Source organism: Dicentrarchus labrax, unplaced genomic scaffold, assembly GCF_905237075.1.
Source record: "Dicentrarchus labrax unplaced genomic scaffold, dlabrax2021, whole genome shotgun sequence".
Lineage (NCBI taxonomy): Eukaryota > Metazoa > Chordata > Actinopteri > Moronidae > Dicentrarchus > Dicentrarchus labrax.
The window spans coordinates 6,255,826-6,276,304 of NW_026136720.1; the positions used below are offsets into that span (position 1 = coordinate 6,255,826).

Genomic DNA, 20,479 nt, shown 5'->3' on the forward strand with positions numbered 1-20,479 from the left:
GTGGAAAACCAAAAGTCCCACGCATAATCTAACAAGTGTCCATGCAGTTATGTAGTACATGCACGCATACATGTTTTTATTTTCACTCACCGTCCTCGCTGGTGTGCGTCTCTGTCCCTCCCTCATTCTCTACCTCCTCCAGGGCTCCATGCTCACTGTAGGGGCTCTCACTGTGGGGGACAACAAGCAAACTCAGAGTCATGTTCTTCTTTCTGTTTTTTAGTTTTTCCCTTCACTTCTTTTATCTTCAGGAAGTGAAAGTAGTTTGAAGACGCTATCTCCTAATTCAGTGTGCAATATAGGACTTTTGCTCAAATCTCAACAGTCAAAACTCATTTCAGTAAGGATGACAAGGAGGAAGGGAGGTTTTTACAAATAAGACCAAGAGGAAGTTCAAATAGCGGTCACTGACAGTATTCTGTGAGAGGCTTAGATCCTCGATCTGTGGTTGGGCCTCTTTTTCTATGGTCTTGTTCTGGCATCGTGCTGAGAGAGCTGGCAGTAATGCCACGCGCACACACACACACACATCGACAGATTACCCTGCCAGGAACTCAGTGTCTCCTCCCATACTAACATGTCACCAGCCACCTCCTCTTCTGCAAGAAAGGGAGGCAGAAAAGACAACAAATCTCCCCAGGGCATCTTGTGTCTTGCCGGGGGGACATGGTCGTGCTGAGACAGCTGATTAGCTCTAGCCAGGGATAAATCCCTGTCAGCCTGTGGTGATGTGTGGGCATTTATAGGGAGAAATAGAGACAGATAAAGAGAGGAAGAAACAAGTGATAAGCACTGCTTCTAGATGTGAAGCTGGCATAGGGCCTCAGATTTGATCTGTTTGACTATGTGCTGCAATTCATCTAATCATCCTTTCCCTGCCAGGTGACCTTTCTCTTTCCTCCTGCTGTGGTCATGGTAATTAAAGTGATTGTTTCAGCCTGTCTCACCTAGAAAAAAGTCCACCTTGTAAAGCCAGCTATGAAACATACTCTACCTTGTCATGTTCCTTAACCACAGACGCCTAATTGGTGTGTGTAATTACTCATATCAACTGCACTGACATACTACTGACACAGCTGCAGCGTGCACGCATACCTGCATGTTGAGTGAGTCCCTAAGGAAGTAGGTTTGGCTGCATGCCTTTGTTCCCCTCACAGTAAAAAAAAGGAGTAAGCACTGGCATCTGTCTGACTCTTCTACATCTCGTTGTGTAAAACTGTGCAGCTGCATGAAGTGACCTCATCAGAATGCTTTCCATCTTCACTTTTAATCCTGGATAACCCACAACTTTACCTTCAGACACCGGTGACAGGGATCAGAAGTTGAAATACCATTTGCGAAAAGTCATTTGCGTCTATCTAACAAGAAACTGAACCCTGACCTAAAGAATGACTTAATGTTTGGATAATTAAACAATGGCGATACCAGCTAAATGCATCATTCCTCACCAATAGTCTCCTCCAGCCATACACTTCTCATAGATGGGCCCATCCAGTTCTTTGGCATCAGGAAAGATGGTCTCATGGTGGATGATGATGGTCTTGATGATCTCGTTGACATGGGCTTGACAGGACACCTGGTCCTGGCTGTCTGGTGTGGGCATGAGTGTAGGACCGAAGCATATGGCCAGGTTGTATGGGTCCATCATGTTCTCATCACTGTACTGAGACAGGCTGGAGGGAGAAGGGTGGATGGATGGAGAGAGGCAAGAAAAGAGAGACGGTGACAAGGAGACGGTGACAATGCTGAATGACAAGATATAGCATTGGGAACAAGATTTCATTTTCTGACGTGCTAAGTAAATAAAGATGGATTTACTAGTTTGTGTGTATTAACTTACTGGTTCAGGAAGGCGAAGAGGTAGCGCATGACGATGAGGACTGATCTAGGAATGGTCAGGAGGATCTTACGGATGTACAGCGCTCTCTCATACAGGTTCTCTATTCCTAGGGCAGCAAAAGAAGAGTGGAGAGGGTATGATGATACAGTAAAATGCTGTAATACAAGAAGAAAATATTGTTAAATGAATAAAGATCCCTTTTCCGTCCTTCCAACGCTGCTGCACATCAAACACATCACCTTGCAAAGTCGTACATTTAAGACACTCATCTATCAATGACGTCCACATATTGATTATTGCCACACGATGTCCCAGCATACAAACACAAGAGCATAATGGAGCTGAGCCAATTACTTATCAGATTTACTGTAAGTCTCTGGAGGACCAGCACAGATTTACTAATGCAGTGATATATAAAATGTTTGTGTGGAGGCTACAGGAAATGTAACAACTGTGGTGGTGACCTTCACCTCAGCCTGTCTTCCTGACACCACAGAGGAAGAAGTCAGCACTATTGGTGTGTAGATTTTCCTGCTTTTAATGAAAACAGCGTCTCTCAAAAAAAACATTATGTCAAGTTCTCAATTCTCTTTTTTTCTGCCTTGCAGAAAAGAGAACATAACCCACAAAGGAAGTCATTTTTTCCTCAATCAACATGTTTATTGCAGGAACATTATAATAACTTTAAATGAAAGAATTGAAAACCTCTCATATTGTGCAACATCAACATGCTGGAGAATGCCGACCTTTATGTCTTCCATTACTATCTCATTTGTTCTGCTGTGGCTTTTGAAGCAGCCTATTTTATTTGGCTGAGCTGGGCCTCTGCTGGATGCTAAAAATAGCTCTGTCACCCTCCAGCCACTTTGAGCCATCTGGGATTTGGGCTTCTGGGATACTTGTGATGTATTTCATTTTTCATGAATACCTAACTAGGATTCTGCAAGGCTCCTGAGCACTTCAGAAGCTACTATTTAAAGATCTACTCCAATGTACGTTCATACATCACCTACAAACACACGTGTGAGCACATCTGCGCAAAACATCCCTGCTGCAAATTCCAAAATGAAAGATATCAGTAGCTGCAGAACGCTGCTTTGGTGAAAAAAAAAAAACACAGTCAACTGGGAGCAGTTAAATGGAAAAGTGATCTTGTAGCTGGGCTGAGCTGCTCCATATGGAATAAGCAGAGGGTTTTTAATATGGAGCTTGCTGGGCGTTCAGCCCACACTGCAATCACTGGCATGTTGAGCTGGGGAATGTAAACAGGGAATCCCCATCACTCATTCTGCACAAATGTGTAAAAGTACACCCAGGAAACACACACAGACACACTTTGCACACTCGCAAGTACACAAAACCCTGCATGAACATAAAAACACACAAGAGTACAGGGCACACATAGCTGCACGAGGCATTACAGCACATGTTGTGTTCATGTGACTGCATGTTCAATTGTTATTTAACAGAGCCTAAACGTCCCTCTTGTAATGTCTTAAAAGATCAGAACAAGCCACACAAAGAGCTGACTGATCTGTGAACTGACTCGCAGTAAAATGACAATGTGACTATTCTTATGAGGACTTCAGTGTAGATTCAGCTCTGGATTCCAGCGCTGCTCAGTACTGTGGACATTTAACATTCCACCACAGTCCTGTAAGCATGGCCGGCTTTGTGCCACTTATGACAGATAATAATCCTTCTCAGTACTCAACTAAATACCACAGAGTAGTATCAACAAGTGTCCAAAAAAAGTCAGAACCATTCTTCTGATAAAACACTTAAGATGGTGAAGTGAAGTGAAGTGTGTAATTTTAAAGAATGATGTGCTCCAAAAAACTAGACACAGTTTCGGGAAATGTATTTTCTCACTGTATGTGCTGTGTGCGCTAATTTGACAGAAACACATAAAAAGCTGCAAGAACTTATAATCCATCTGAGTGAGACTAATACGCCTTTTGAATGAGAAAAAAATTAAGATTCAATAGAAAATGCCACTATCAACAACAAAGAGATGCACTCAGAATAAGACTACCTCACTGATACTAAGGTAAAATGTGTGTGTTCTTACTGATGCAGGACAGCAGATCATTGAACCTCTCTTTGGGGAAAAGAGGGTTCTCCAGACCACGGAAGTAAAGTTTGAGAACGCCAGCCACCGAGTTGATGTCGTGATTATTCTCATCATCCGTCAAAGGGTCGTTTCCTAAGACACAGACAAGTGAGCATGTCAGTTAGATGTTCTTAATTATTAAAAATGCACATGATTATATGATTATTAAAGATTATGTGAATATACCTTCTTAAAAATTTAAAAAGCCTGGCTTAATATGGCCAATACAATGTGTGATGATTAGTTCTTAATTGTACCAGACATTTGGATTTAATAACAATGAGGCAAAGACATGTGGTTAATATAGTCAAACAGACATCTTGTACCTCTTTCAAATGAGTTCTTGATGTCATTGACTTCCAGCTGGGATCCAGATACACGAAATATTCCTTGATGTTGTAGGCCTGCACAGAGAAAGAGGGTACAGAAGGTAAAGGAAGACCACAGGCACACTCAACATGCTCATATGTCCGCTCTGACGGTCACAGAAAGAAACTTCCACACCCAGCAAATAAAGCCCATTTTTTTGGACCTAAGAGGCACATCCTGTCCGTTAAGCCCCTTCACTTTTCTAATTAAGGATAATTAATGAGTCGGGGAGACCGCAATCAAGCTTTACTTAAGTGTCCTCCAGCTGGGATTAGGACTTAATAAGGGGAGAGGTCAAGGGTCAGGAGGAAGCATAATTAGTCTGCTATTTGTCTCTTTTAGATTTTTCTTTGCACATCATCAGAGGTGCAGTGGACGGGCCTACAAACCTTGAGATTTCACTACTGTCACATCTTACGTGCTTAAGAGTGTACATTCTTTCATGTAGTCTTTTTCAATCTGCATTAAAAACAATATTGTAACTCATCACTTGTGCCGGGCTGAACTGTTTGTCTCACGGTATGCTTGGGAAGCTGGGTGGAATAGGCTGTGCCGCTGTAAACAGGATGGAATCTGCATTTTCCCATGACTGCAGCTGAAGTGGAACACACTGAAACCCCAACATGAAAAACTATGTACACGCCCAAACATTTAGCATCAATGAAGTGTCACTTCAGACAGACTTGAAATTGAGGCAGGTTGTTGACGTGTCTACACACTGTCCAACAACAACCAACTCACCATATAGATTTATGTAGCGAATACAGCTTTCAACCACACGGGGGATAGCCTGTCCAGAGTCCTTTAAAAGCAAAGAAAACAAAAACACCTAAATGTCAGATCATGTATAATTTGCAGTTTGTATTACATAAACAAGAGCTAGAGCCCGACTGATACTGGAGTTTTGAGAATGCTATCAATATCAATAATTGAGAATAATACCAATGTACATTATCCACATACAATATATTGGCTGATATTGCTTTTTTAAAATATACAATACGTTTCGATCAGTAAATGTAATTGAAGTAAAAAGTAAAGTGTGCAGTATCAAATGTATAGGATACATTTATTATGGCCGTTTAATTCTCTGCAATTTCTTTTTGTATATCTAAAAAATTGTAGATCATAGCCAATATAACTGTGATGCCCCAACATAGTTCCGGTGGTATCGGTATGTTGGTGTATTGGTCGGGCTCTAACAGAAACAGGTCAATGAAAAGTGATGTTAAAAGTTAAACATGCACACCCAGTGTACGTGAAGATGGTAGGTTAAGATACAAAGTGTTACCTTTTTGAGATCTTACTGAGATTGACTGAGTTGACTGACACCGGCTGTTTGTTCATGCCCAGTCTCCCACAGTAACAGATTATGAAATCTCATAAAAATCACTCACTAGCAACAACAAGCATGTACAATCCAGTTGTCCAACACATTTCAACTGGCACCTACAGTGTTGCTAAATATACTTGTTATGCTGGCTAACAAGTGCACCCTGTGTTTAAGTTAACAGGAACTTATCTTAAAGAGCCACACACTCGATATGGAGCTCAGGGCAGAAGTGGTGGGATGAGAGGAGCAGCACCATCTCCTTCAGAGAAAACACATTCCTCTCATGCACTTAAACGTGGACCGCACTCTTGTTCTGCATCGGTGCCAGCTGCTCCTGCAGTTCAGTGCTGCACAGGGACTACAGTACATGCTTTTAATGATACAGTGGATCTGTTTACAGCCCTCAGGGGTATACACACGGTCCAAACACAGCGCCCATGCCAAAATCGACTATCTAACGTTGGAGTGGAGCCGCAAGGGTTGAAGCACGGGTCTGGTGCAGCAGGATTATGTAACTCTATCCCTTTGGATATGAGAGACTGGGGATGACTGCTTTATATCACATAAATTCAATACCAATTTTGAAGTTGGAAATGTTGTTCATACTGGGGATTTCATAAATGAAACTAAAGATACAATTTGATGCAACCTTTCTGTCAGTCAATCTCAGTCTAGTCACAGAAATCAGGTAATGAATACAAGAAGGACAGATAAAGGAAATGAGCGCAGGCAAGCAGCATGGGCCCCCCCAAGATGCTTCAAGTTGTGTACCTGATGTCGAGTGTGTGAGTTCCGTCGTCCGCGGCTACAGAGAAGTGTCGCAAGAGCCAGAGATGGAGAGACAGAAAGAGAGAGAAAAGCAAGACCCAGATTAGGACCACAGCAGCTGCCCACCAAAGCTTTTACCAAGAGAGCATCCCTCATTCCACTCTGTGCTGGCATCAAACCCGAAAGTAAACAATAGGAACTGGACAGGACCAGGCAGGACTGGACACGGCCACCAGTGAGAGGCAGTGAAGAGGCCGGAGGAGGGAGGCAGCAACACCTTATCAGTCTGGCATCCGCTCCCTGACTGCCATTTATCCTGCTGTTTTTCACTGGCCTCCGCTCTTGCTCCTCCAGAGCATCTCTGCCAGAGCAGCCCAGTGATGCCAGGTCAGCAGTGAGTCAGGGGAGATGACGGAGACAAACATTTATCCCTCCAACTGCCGCTCCTCTCCTCCTGCACCCCTCCAAATCCATCAGTGCCACCCTTTATCTCAGATGCAGAATGCCAGCGCTCACTGACTCATGAGGAAGGTTTCCAAAATCCATCTTAGCACAAATATGTTAGAGGTTTTTTTGGTTTGGTAAAAGATAAATCAAAGCTAAGATGCTTTGGGGGAACCCACCAAAATGGCCAGAAAGCCAGAGCAAGACAGAAAATAGATAGGAGGAGGAGCAATGTCGAGCGGGCAGACTGGTAATCAGTACCTTGATAAATGACTCCATATTGCCATTAAATAACCTAACATTAAAAACAGAGCGGGGTCTAGCCCGCCGGGTGCCAGTGTGGGTTTTGAGCGGCCCATTGGGGTGTCTAGAATACAAAGAATGCAGCAAAATAAGTTAACAATGCAGCCTTTCCTTAAGAGGGGTTTATCTATTCTCCAATAACCTTTATGTCCTTCAAAAACTGAAACTAAAGTTGAGGCTCACTGATCTTTAAAACCCTTCGACTCAAGATGATGGACAGGTGAATGAGGGTATTTTCAGACACGGCTGGAACATGTGAATGAACTTTTTCTGTATAATCCTGTCTTTTCTTTCTCCACAAGATATCACAGGCCAGTGAAATATCAGTCCCACTGGGAGCATCGTCTGTGTCAGCAGCCACCTCATGACAGGCCCCGCGGGGTATTTGCCTCTTAGCTTGTGTGGATGTGTGTGTGTCTGTGTGACTTAATGCAGTTTGGCTTCGTGTGACCTGTAGGACTGAGATGAAAAGAGACCAGGGCTTACTTCCTGCTTCTCAGTCAGACAGAATTATTGTGCTAGAAAGCCCTGAAGATGTTTTAAATGTCTGATCATGCCAACACAAAAGATGGCATCTTTGCAATATAAATAAAACTGTTTCATCGTCGATTAAACTCCCAATAATTTTCTACATTGAGTTTTTAGTCTAGCCGATTTTACACATTTCAAACATTTGAGTTTCTTTTAAAAACAGAGAACAGTGTTGGATGTGAACTTTTTCTAGCAGTTCGGTAAGGGCAAAATAATCTTGAACCTATATTGCTGTGATTATAAAAAAATAACAAAAAAGATGACAAAGTAAAATATATTCTCTCTTCTTGATGACTGACTTCACACTGTGAAGCTCCAAAACTGTTGGGATTATACTGCTCATAAAGACCTGTATAATTAGTAAAACATAAAGAAGTAGCAAAGTAAAATCCAATGTAAGTGAAATATGCAGCTTCACTACAATTAGTGATCAACAATATTCACAATAATGGGAGTATAAGTTAATTCCACACCTGAACATAAATGATGCAAACTAAGGACTAAGGATTCTTATTCCCTCCTCCTTTGTGGTTCTTTAAAACTGATGCTAAAACATTTTAAATTTCATGCAAATCATTTTTACTCTCCTCTCGTCTCTTAGGCTAAACATTCTCCATTTTACCCCTTCTCACTCTCTTTAAAGGTCTGACATACGGTACAGATGGGAATGGCGAGTACAGTAACCCCACCACACGATACCAGGTTAGGCTTAGAAAACATGGAGGCCGGCACATCTGCTCAGCGCTCTCCAGGGTCTTTTTTTCCGGATTCTAACTACGGACTCTTCAGCTTTCATGGTCACAGAGTCCCATGAGAATTTCCTGGGGTGAACCTTGATGAGCTGCAACACTTCATGAACGTTTCTGTCACTGTTGAAAGGAAAGTGGACTGGATGGGCATCTTGAATATGCACAGATCCTGAAGTGTGAGGGTGTACTTTACCTTGTGGTCATGTAGTCAGCTCTGTGGCCTGCGGGCGAAGAGAGAAAAGAGGAGAGACGTGAGGGGAAGTTAGATGTGTGGACATGCCAGGACCTGTCTCTGAGGTCCCTGCGGTGCATTTTGCATACGCCTGGTGAAGCATTTGAAGCCTGCCATCTGTCCGCAACCGCTGGCCTCTTGAGCAGCACAAACAAAACCCATACACACACCTACGCACACAAACACACTCACACAAGAGCTCATAGCTTGCACAGAGACTTCTACAGGCGACACTTTAGCTACATTACAATTACAGTACAAACAAACATTTACCCGGCACACAGCTGTATGTTCACAACTGACGTAGGCACACAGACACACTAATCTTATAGTAATACACGGAGCTACAAGTTTGGACAGGCAAAGTAAGATTAAGCACAAAATAGCTTCCAAATGGTTTTGGAGAACAGGAGTAGTTTCAAATGTGTGGCCATCTGTTCCCATGAACAGGATCTGACCTGTCTGTGTGCCTGAGTGACTCATACTATACTTCAGATCATTGACAACAATATGATTAAGGAGCATGTGGGAGAAGCAGGAGGCTTTTCTCTTCCCAGTTAGCACACAGCTTCATTACTCATTAAGTGGACAGTTTGACTGAGACCACCAGGACTGCTGGTTAGAACAACGACTGACAGACACTCTTCTGGGTTGACGGTAGATTAGCTAAGGCCTCGAGGAGATCCCACCAATGTAGAACAAGGAAAACGCGTGGGTAATGACTGCCACCACTCTAATACACGGCAGTCCGTTAAGTTGGGCCCAAATCAATCACTAAGACGGATAATACAAATTCACAATCCCCATCAGCTCTGGCTTGCCTGGCTAAAACCCAGATTACCATCTAGGAGCTTTTACTAGTGGAAAAAGCAGGCAAACAATGGAAAGTTTGCCACGAAAACCACTAAAATTGTTCAGAAGGACTGCAGAAAATAATAATAAATAATAATTCAGCAACAAATAATTAGTTTTGTTGGATGTTTGGACACTGATTGCGGCTAATATTTTGGCTGGAGGAAGGCCATGCACAGACTGGTGACAGTGGATATGACATTGAGAGATTCAAGATCAAGTGCTCGTCACAGTTTGACAACAGGAACAATGGAAGAGCAGAGAATAAAAGTACAGGGATCGTGACTGTACCTTCACCAAGTGTCCTCTTCAGCAAGTCATGTTTGGCCTGCAGCTTGGAGATTAGATTACTGCCCTCCAGAAACTCCCGGAATTTCTGTGGAGAATTGAGAGTAATTACATGGCGGCCCAGAGTGCCAGCCAGAGCACCCGTTCTTAAGACAGCAATCTGTGATAAGAAAGCCAAGGGCAAAGGACACGCTGAGAGTCTTTTTAAAGCTGTTATCAGAGCATGTCCATCTTTAGACTGGAACAGGATAGCAGTTAGCCTTACAAAATGGAAATATTTTGGGAGAGTTGCCTTTCTGCCAGCTGATCAAAGATTCAGAAATTTAAAATTTGCATGCACAGACTAAGCATGTTAAAGTCCAGGTAAAAGCTTTGAGCTCATATTCTCAGATTCATTTGAAAGATTTTTGTAGCAGCTATTATTATATAATCAGACAAGAGAAATCTGGCATTTTCACCACTTTTAAAACATCTAAGTATAGAAAGCTAACCCAGCCAACAAAGAAAGAGATCTATTTCTATTTTCAAACAGAAATAAAAGACATTTCTGAAGTCTTTCCCCTTTGTATTTGCTCACTTGTATCCAACAACAGCCTCTTTTCTTAAACCACACATCTCCCCTCACCATGAAGTAGAACTGCTCAGTCTCCTGCTGGTTGGCCCTCCTCTTTGCAATGCTGGGTTTGCTGAGGTATGTCTCCGACACAGTGGACTTGACCGACTCTGTGGATCGGCTGTGGTGGAAACACTCGGACACGTCGTAGTCTTCAATGGTCACCATGTCCTGGATGGTGGTCAAGGTGGCCTCTGACGTCTTCTTGATCTGGAGACACAAGGGATGGCGCGGGAGAGAGTTAAGGAGTTAGTCAGAACAAAACCTAGCCTGCTTAAAAGCTCGATGTCATCTTTTCACTATCACAACGTTACCATCACTCATCAGCTTGTATCATCACACTCCCTAAAAACCTCTCTCGCCATGACACTGAAAAATTCAGGTGTTTTCTGACAAGACACACTTTTCTAAAAAAAATCCACAAGCCCTTAAACTTGACTCACAGCCAAAGCAATCAATTTGCATGCACTCAGAGGGGCCAGAGGTGAACAGTGCCGGCTGGAGATGGTACATTCAGTCGCAGGCTTTTAAGTTTCATTTCCATAACCGCCTCTTTCCTGTCAACAGGAGTGCTTCTGCCGGAGCTTATAAACGTCAGGACTTTGCTGAGCGTGCGCCACCACTTACTGCGAAAGATGTTCAGCCAGTGCAAGTGCTGCAGGCCATGACTGTGGCCAGTATATGATGAGGATGACAGAGGATGTGATAAACAAATGGGAGGGCAAATGAGTTTGTAACGGCTCCATAAAAGGTTTAAGAGACCAGAGCAGGTACACATCGATTGTGTAGCCTATAAATAAAGAACCTTATACGGATGTGATGGTCCCATGGAGTATTGGACCCACTGTTGGGTACAACTGAGATAAAAGTCCTAATATTTAGAGGGAAAAAATGAGGTTATAAGAATAAAGTTGCAATTTGCATAATAATAATAATAATAATACTGTTATAGTATAAATTGGACAAGAAAATGCATACTTTTATGAGAAAAGTGAGTAAAAAGTCAGCCCTGTAAAGCTTCACTAGCAGTGCTTTGAGCTAAATGTTAACATCAGCATGCTAACAAGCTATTAGCACTAAAAACAAATCACAGAGAAAAAAGTCATCATATGCAACTTCATTTGCTTCATTTGATGATATGTAGAAATATATTAAAACCAGGGTCAGGGTCAGTCAAGGGTCAACACAGTGGCCATTCTGCCTGATGTTTAATCTTTCAAATTCACTGACAAACCCAGTTTGCTACAATAATATCAATATAGAGCCATATAGGCTAGGGGCATTTGCAAAACAAGAAGAAACAGGAATATGAAGAAATAGAGAAAAAGATAAAAGAGACAAACAGACAAGGAGGAAGAGTCTCGAGGCTGTCAAGTGTGAGCATGACTCACTGATGTGGAAAAGCTGCAGAGGGAAAGAGGCCATGCTGATGTAGAAACACCAACAACCACCTCTCAGGGAAAAATTCTGCAAAATGCTCCTCTTCATTCAGCAGAGACTGTGGGGGAGAGTGGAGCGCTGTGACGACTGCAGCTCAATTGTGTGATTTTAAAAGGTGGGGGCACCACAGGTCAACGGGGCCCTGAGTGAGACACAGCTGGAATTTCTCCTAATTATTCTTAATGGTCTGGACCCCCACTCAAAGGTAGTGACCCCATTTCTTAGTTATTAAGTGAGCCTGACCTCAGTGCTAATGAAAGAACAAGGTGGATTCCTGTTGAAACTGAACACAGAGACAACAGTGGATTATAGCTTGTTTCTTAAAATGGCTTGACCTGTGACTCATTTGGCCTTTAGAAAATAAAAAGAAGAAAAAAAACACCCGAAAGGCAAGGTGGCCTTTATCTCTTTCATGTGCAACACTGATGGATTACAGCGCTGACACACATGCTTAGTTCATAAAATGTGGATGTAGTTACAGTGTCATCCATACCATCGTGAAGCAAAAACATTCTGCAGGTTGGAACACGGCTAATAACAGCATAGAAAAGGAAATGGGGGATTCTGCGATCATAAAACTTTGCAAAAACTTCATCCAGTCTTGTGACAACGGTTTTTGTGATCAAAGGAGTGATTTTCTGCACAAGAATGAGAAAGAACCGGCTGCCTTCAACAGACAGAGAAAACAAAACAAAAGTCTACACTGTTACTTTACATGTATGCGCTGAAGTTTTATCCACAGCAGGTCCCTAAAATAGGTAACATCCTGCGACTAACAGTCATTAGTTGTGAGTGTGTTTGGTCTCTCTCTATTTCTCTCCCCGTGTGCCTGGCAGCCTCATCCATGGTGGACCCCGTGGAGGCGAGAGGCCCAGCTGTCATCATGAAGACAGGACCCATGCATGCGAGAGAATCGCTCCCAGTGAAAAAAGCTGTTGAGTTTATCCATTATTCAGCAGACGAATAGTTACCAGTGTTCACTGCTGGGCTCAATTACAACAGAGCTCTTAGTGAGACTCGCTGGATTTGGCCATTAGACCCTGCAGTGGCACAACAGACCTGGAGAGTAGTCCCTGTGATTGAATTAAGTTTGTTTATTTACAATAAAGAATCATGACTCAGGTATTTCCTATGGTGCCAAACAGACAGCCCACCAATGCGATGGGCTAAGCATCAGTCTGGTTTACTTACAGTCATCATTTACTGGACTGAAAATAACTTCTGGAATGTCAAAATCCAAAATGATTCCACTCGTCACACTCTGAAGTCAATGTTATTCTGCAGGGCAGCAGTACAATATCACTAACAGTTATTTCAACATCTATCATCACGTCTCAAAAGGCAGACTGCTGTCCATAGCTTTCAACAGACCAAGTAGTAAGTGTGTAATCTTCTGATCATCCGGCTATGAGCACGCGCACACATATTCCCACGCACACATACAGGCTTTGATGTGTCTCCCTGAGATTTATCTGAGGAAAAACAAACACTCCCTGCAAAGGAGATGGTATTAGATTGCCAGAGTTTGGTGTGAAACGTCTTGAGAATACGAAAGAGAGCAGAGGAGGAAAATCAGCCTGTGTGAGCTCTGGCTTATACAGAGGCAAACAAGATCTAAATGGGCAGATTATTACATCTGAGAAGGGGATGAACCACGCTGACTGACTGAGGAGCTGAAATGAACGATGTCCTCGGAGATCAGACTTTTTTAATGAAAAAATATTCAATTGTAATTTCTGCAGTGAGGCACCCAGCATGGCTATGTTAACACCAGCCCCATAGTAAACGTGAAATCAAGAGCCTTCGAACCCCAACCACCACTGATGCAGAGTACATTATTCAGCAATGTTTTCTTTCACCGTTTAGGAGTCAAAGAGGTTCGAGGAAACAGCTGCACTTCTATTAAGCACTGCCCTGCAGCCTTTCCTGGCCGGATAAAGACAGATTCTCTTTTCTCTCTTGTACATTTGACAGTCGTGCTTATAGGTCGTTCACAGCGCTTTGAAAGTTCATTTTTCAAGGATGTATCTGGCACGCCGTGCCCGGGAAGAGAGGCCATCTGGTGATCCTAACACAAGGCAGCAGCGCCCTCCAATTCTGACCCACCAGGACATCCGCTTCAGCGAGGCAGGCGGAAAAGGACATGAAGCAACCAGAGCTTGTCATCATACCCTCACACACACAAACACACTCACACACAGGGGTGAGTGTGTATGTGCCCAGTTGTCGAAATACTGTACAGACTGCAGGCAGTGTGAACTGTGATGACACCAGCAGGACCCTGACCAGACCTGATGCACAGCATAAAACAACACAAAGGCAGGGCTGCAACTAAGGATTATTTCCATTATTAAGTAATCCGATTATTTGTTCTATGAATCTGTTAATCATAACTTCTATAAAATGTCAAAAAATAGTATACATATTCAATTTAGATTGACATAAAACACCATAACCTCTGAAAGGCTGGAACCAATGAATATTTGGAATTTTTGCTTGAATAAATGCCTAAATTGGTGATCAAACTTCACAGATTAAGTTTCAGTTGATTAACTAATTGATTAATTAAACGGATGTTTCAGCTCTAATAATTAACACGGAAATAAGCTCAAAAACGCAGCTATCCTATCCATCATCGTTCATTCCAGTAGATATATTTTAAATCAATTCCACTAAAGTGTCGAAAATATGATGAAAAGGAACCTGAAGTCACAGAGGATGTAGACGATGTTGAGTGACATGCTCCTGTGTTTCTGTTAGTCTTTGTAGCGGGATAAAAGAAAGCGCCAGACGTGGAGGGAGGGAGAGAAACAGAGAGAATAAAGACAGAGAGCTCATAGAGGGGAAGCAGGTCAGACACGATACAAAAACCAGCCTGATGGGCGTGATTGCATTGATGTGAAACTGTGGCAGTCGTGGTATTTCTCCCATACTGGCTTTTGTTTTATAGAAAATGTCGAGTTACTTGTCTGCATGCTGCAGACATATTAAAACAATACAGCCCGAGAAGCAGAGATGCACCTCCAATGTCAAAACAGAGCAGCGCAGGACAGGTTTGTGCAAATAAAAGCGAGACAGTGAATTCTACCGGTGGGAGCAAAAATGGAGGCTTCACAGAGAGGGTTTGATGGCTACCTGCAGGGCATGAGGGAGAGAGGAAAATACAGAGTGTGCATGGTTGTGTCTATGTGTAGTATGTATATGCAACAAAAACTTTGATTTCTTCAGAGATCAGCAACTATTCTCTGTCTCACCTTGGATGACTTCTGGCTAAAGTTAACTTTGTTAAACAGTTTTAATGTTCTGCAACTGTCAGCATCTTGCAACCAACAAATAGTAGCATAACTAAACTCCTGCATCTCTGGCAGACGACAAAACTGGAGCAACAGAGAATAGTTTTGACACGTTTGACATATCTAAACCCCCACACGCCACAAATACCTGTATAATGTGTTGAATTTATTTCTGCCATATTACCTCTTCGTTCTCAATCTTCAGAGTAGCCAGGCGAGACTGTAGCTGCTGGAACCTCAGGATGAGTTCTCCGTTCACTGGTGGCTGCACTGAGATCTGACACACCTGGAAAAATAAATTAGGAAATACACAGTCAATGATCAGGTAACTGAAATGACACCCTACTGAAGGAAAAAGGAGGCCTCTGGTTTAAACAGGATGCAGCTACCCAAATTCTTTTTCAATTGCAGAGCAGACCGCAGTGACTTTTGCCAACTGAATGCAGACAGCCACACAACAACAGCTAGTAAACAGACATGATATCAGCGTTGGCAGTGCCAGCCAAACACCGAAAAACTCATAACACATGTTGAGCTACATGACTGCAGGGGGAGAATTAACACATGATTTGTCAAATTCAGTGCCCCATAAAACCTGATCCGGCAGCCAACATGCAGTAAAACGCTGCACTTAAGCCACTGACAATCAGACCTCATTAAGCCTGAGACTTTTTAATCAACTCCAAATTCACTTCCATGTTGTTTTTGGAAACAAAACATCATAAAATTCATATGGTTAATTTTTGCAGTTCCTCCTCCAAATACAGTTCCATATTACCATACCACCAATGCACAACTGCTTTTCACCATCCCATCTACTACTTTTTACTGAACTATGTACCTCATCTCCCATATGAGGCTGAAACTCAAATTTTGTCGGTGGACAGAAGGCCGTAGGGTACATCTCCATGAACCTCTGTCGGTCACTCCGTGGGTCCAGACTGTCCACGGCATTCTCTATGATGTCAAGACCCTCGTGGCGTGACGTCTCGAGGTTGTATTCGGCTGACAGGTAGGTCCGTAGGGCCCGGTTCAGACTGGCATGGTACCCCAAATCACAACACTGGAAGAGGGGCAAGAAGAGAGTGAATGTCAGATGGAAAATCAGGAAGATAAGTTGTTATAATTTGAAGAACTTCTAGGAAATAAAAACTTGAAATTTAAAATATGTTGCATGTTTCCAGCAGCAAGTTGAAAAGGCAGAATCCATAATCCACAAAACAAAACGGTTGCCCCACCACCAAAATCCATCAACCCTGGACAGAAACCTACTATGACAGGAACACAATTTATCCTACAGGTCTCAATACACCAACCAACACAAGGGCTGCAAACAACAATTATTTTTTAATTTTTTAATTATTTTCATTGACAACCTACTGATTATTTTCTTGATGAATTGTGCAGTCTATTAAATGCCTATTACAAGCTCATGTCTTTAAATTGTTTTGTCTGATCAAATGCCCAAACCTACAAAATGATTGCTACACATTTACGATGACAGGAACATGACTTATGTACGTGCAAATATACCTGTGATTGACTCATATATGGTCATAAAATAGGATTTGACCTTTAAATAAGACAAATTTCACAATTTAACAGTCCAGCCCTTTCTGAGCCAGCAGTGAAGCCTCCATGTTACATAATTTTACCTCAGTGTTAATTAATGTTACCTCCAGGATCTAATGCTGATTTTTAATATCAAGAACCTTGTACAAGATCTCTTCTGGGAAGAAAGACATGCCCCAGGCACCAACAAACACAGACAGACACAAACATGATAACACTACCAGCCAGTTTGTACACTTTGTTTCGACTATAAAAAAATCTCCTTCATCAATGAACGAATGTGTCAGCCAGCACATACAACTCACACAGAGTGCAACACACACACACACACACACACACACACACACACACACACACACACACACACACACACACACACACACACACACACACACACACACACACACACACACACACACACACACACACACACACACGAGATGTGAAGGCTTGTGAGCAAAGCAGGGAGGGGGGTAATTTCAGCACACAGCATGCCGTTGAATAGAGGTTGCATTTCTCTTCTCTTTCAGTCCTGCCTAGAATATAAAACCCCCAAAACGCTTGCTAAAAACCTGGCCTCCCTTTTCCTCAGAAATGGCAGAGAAAATGGTGCAGTAAGTTTATTTCTCTAACAAGAAAATAATAACACAGGTGAGCCACCTCATTAATAAATCTAATTTTTCAGTATAGAAACAATCTGCTTGCAACCCTGAGTAGATTTAGGTGTGAGTTCTGTAGTGAATGGAGTGACGACCCACAGCAGTAGGCTACGTTACAAAAAGAAACTAGGTTTCAGGTTCAGGGTCACTCCTGCTCTGTATTCAGACAGTCTGAAAGATGTGGAAACATTTCAAAAAGTGAATAAATGTCAGGAAAACACAGCAGAACTGAATATAATATGTGGGTTTTCAATAATGACATGAAGAGAAGAAAAAGAGGAAAGAACAGTTTTCTTTACAAAAGTTAATAAGCTGCTTTAATACTGTCCTGCACTGTAATTTCCATCCCACAGTCTGGTGCTCTTAGATCTCTTTTATATCAAGCCTGACTGCTAAAGTCATCAGTCTCTCCTCTGATCATGATTTTAAATCTCTTCAAAAGGTCTGTGAAAATACCCCTGAATAGCAATCCTCTGCATGAAGAGCACAAAGAAACTTATTAAAATCTACCTTAGGAAGTGGGGGATGGTGTCAGTAAACAGAAAGATGACTGCAAAGTGTGTGTTCAGTTCTGTTGAGTATCCTCAAAAAACAACTTTTTTCCAGTCTCACTGGAGACAAACAACACTGAAGATGAAGCCGTCTCAGAACAGCGCTGATAAAAGCATGTGGTTTTATATACTTACATCAATTAAGTCCGACAGGTCGTGGATGTAGTATTTGAAAACGGAGGAGTTTGACGCTTCCAGTGTCAGTAGGTACTCGTTCCGGGCTTTGATCGACTTCAGCTTGTTCTCGGAGTACTTGGCTTGACGCTGATGAGAGAATTAGAGGCAAGAATGAGAAACAGACAGCAACAGAGTGAACGAGAGAAGATGAATTTAATGAGTCGAGAATTGCCTTTTTGACAAGTGATTGTGCTTTTATGTCTCTGCACGCACTTCGCGTCTCGGAGCTGAGACTGGATTACTGGCACAACAACAGCTTCAATAAACATTAGAGGAGAAATAAGTTAAATTATGTTAAAAATAGCCAAAAAAAGGGGAACAAGAACGAAAGAAGAAAAACCTAAACTAAAACAGCCCGTGTCCTTCAATTCAACTAGGGTACCTCAGTCTGAGCCATCTGTCTTTGTCCTACACTTCCTCTCTACCAGAGACAAATACAAGGCTGTTAGTCACCATCCACTGACCAATGGACTCTGACTCACACAGGCAAATCATCCATATTTTAACACTTCCTGAATGCATGGCAGGAAGAGTCATGTTAAAAGGGCAGTTCAATCATCTGCCACATAGATGTAACAGAAAACAGGCCTGTTCTGAGAAACAAAGCCTGTTTTGATTTGACAGCGCACAGTGTGTTTTCCTTCACTCAGGTCAGTGGGACCTCTGAGAAAAAGCTGTGCTGTGGCCCAAAAAGCAGGATCAGATATTTTGTTGCATACAAACTACGAAAAGAAAATGTGTAATGGAAAAGTGAATGGTTTGTTTACTAGTTTAACTACAAATTGGATCAGATTAAAATAGTTAAGGACTGTGAACCCCTGGCTTTTTACCTTCTCTTTCATCTTTTCAATCTTCTTCACAGAGCTGCGCCTCTGGTATTTGTCCTCCATTCGGATGCTGAAGACTGGATCTCCCCTGCCAATCTGCTTTTCCTCCTGTTTCTCAGCCTCCTTCAGCTTGCTCTCTGCACTGATGCTCTCCGAGTGATACATGTGGTAGGTCTTCATCACCTGGAGATAAACAAAAGTGTCAATAAGCTGAAGAGAAAGTCATTGTTGTAAGGCATGTTTCAGTAAGTCATTATTCCCTTTTTTAAGACTAGCAACATCCTGAAACTGCTGTGCTGTGTTTGTTAAAAGTTGAGTTTCAGGTCAGTGGCTGAGGTCAGAGGTCAGAATAATTCATCTTCATAGTTGAGACTGCCCTTTTATAACACACAGACATCCTTTGACCCGCTCATTCATTACAAATCGATTTAACTCATCTCACAGCAGGCAGTTCGTCTCTCCCTAAACCACAAACCAAAGACAGATTCTCTCCAGCCTTTTTATAAGAGGCGCTCATACGACCACAACAACCACAAATCACTGCAGCTAAATCTAACATGCTGCCTTCAGGGCTCAGTGTTTTTAAGAAAAAAATACAGACAGAAATTTTGGTTTACCCTCTAATTTCGACATGAGGTTATTAAGAGGGAGGTTGGTTTATTGGTTTAATAAGGTTTTATTCAGATGGTATTAAAGTTCGGCTTAAGCTGTAATGGGTCCATGCCACAAGAAGACCTCCTGGGATTTGAGGACTAACATTTTTCGTTAGGTCTAAAAATGTATTTTTCTAAAGGTAATAACGGCAAATAAGTTGAACCCTTTCGCCCCTCGTGTCATCATACTGTAGCTATTCAGTACAAGGGAAATGCATTACCTTGAGAGTGAATGGCTGATTAACACTACTTCCTATGATTTGAGTCATCTTCATGAGAAGAGGTGGGAGTATGAGCATTACTAATACATGAATCCATTTAGCAGTGACTCAGTTAAGTAGCAGGTAAACCACAATGAAACACAAACAATGAACTCTTCAAAAGGGCAGAGAGATTATAAAAGTCTTATTAACACTGGCTAACATCTTCGGGAGAGGGAAGAACAAATCTGCTCCGAGGACAGTTCAGATGAATCACTGGCTGTAGGAGAAAAGAGGCTGAAGTCCTTGAAACTAATATTCAGTCATAAGGAGAACTCACTCAAATGAACAATTGCCATTTATAGTATTATTATGGCTTTTTATATAAAATATATAAATAAAGTATATAAAAAGTATACAGCATGCAATAGAAAATATTATACCATCACCTGCCACTTAGACACTTTAATCATTATATACACTAAATTATTTTCACAAACAAAAGCAGGTGCACTATCAAGAAAAAACTGCATCCACCAAAATGTTTCATCTTATTTGTCCTCTCACATCTCACTGCCATTTGGAGCTGCCAACTTACAAAGTGTCAACAGCAAAATACAAGCTAATCCAGACCTCACAGAGGTCACAGAGTCATTAGTGCACAAGGAGAGG

General features: G+C 42.1%; 1 protein-coding gene across 5 annotated transcripts in view; it reads right to left on the bottom strand.

The window, feature by feature from the left end:
• Positions 1-20,479, bottom strand: part of srgap1a (SLIT-ROBO Rho GTPase activating protein 1a) — an 81,785-nt gene that overhangs the window by 15,105 nt on the left and 46,201 nt on the right. For 3 of the 5 annotated variants that reach the window (XM_051382805.1, XM_051382809.1, XM_051382808.1), the window contains exons 5-18: positions 18,958-19,137; positions 18,086-18,214; positions 16,010-16,231; positions 15,353-15,454; positions 10,448-10,645; positions 9,826-9,910; positions 8,644-8,671; positions 7,129-7,234; positions 5,064-5,124; positions 4,280-4,357; positions 3,912-4,046; positions 1,841-1,946; positions 1,449-1,673; positions 91-170 (exon numbers count right to left, since the gene is read on the bottom strand). In XM_051382805.1, coding sequence (XP_051238765.1) covers positions 91-170; positions 1,449-1,673; positions 1,841-1,946; positions 3,912-4,046; positions 4,280-4,357; positions 5,064-5,124; positions 7,129-7,234; positions 8,644-8,671; positions 9,826-9,910; positions 10,448-10,645; positions 15,353-15,454; positions 16,010-16,231; positions 18,086-18,214; positions 18,958-19,137 — 1,735 coding nt within the window. Of the gene's footprint in view, positions 1-90; positions 171-1,448; positions 1,674-1,840; positions 1,947-3,911; positions 4,047-4,279; positions 4,358-5,063; positions 5,125-6,426; positions 6,461-7,128; positions 8,571-8,643; positions 8,672-9,825; positions 9,911-10,447; positions 10,646-15,352; positions 15,455-16,009; positions 16,232-18,085; positions 18,215-18,957; positions 19,138-20,479 lie in introns of those variants that run through there. The other 2 variants (XM_051382807.1, XM_051382810.1) reach the window with 2 other exon arrangements.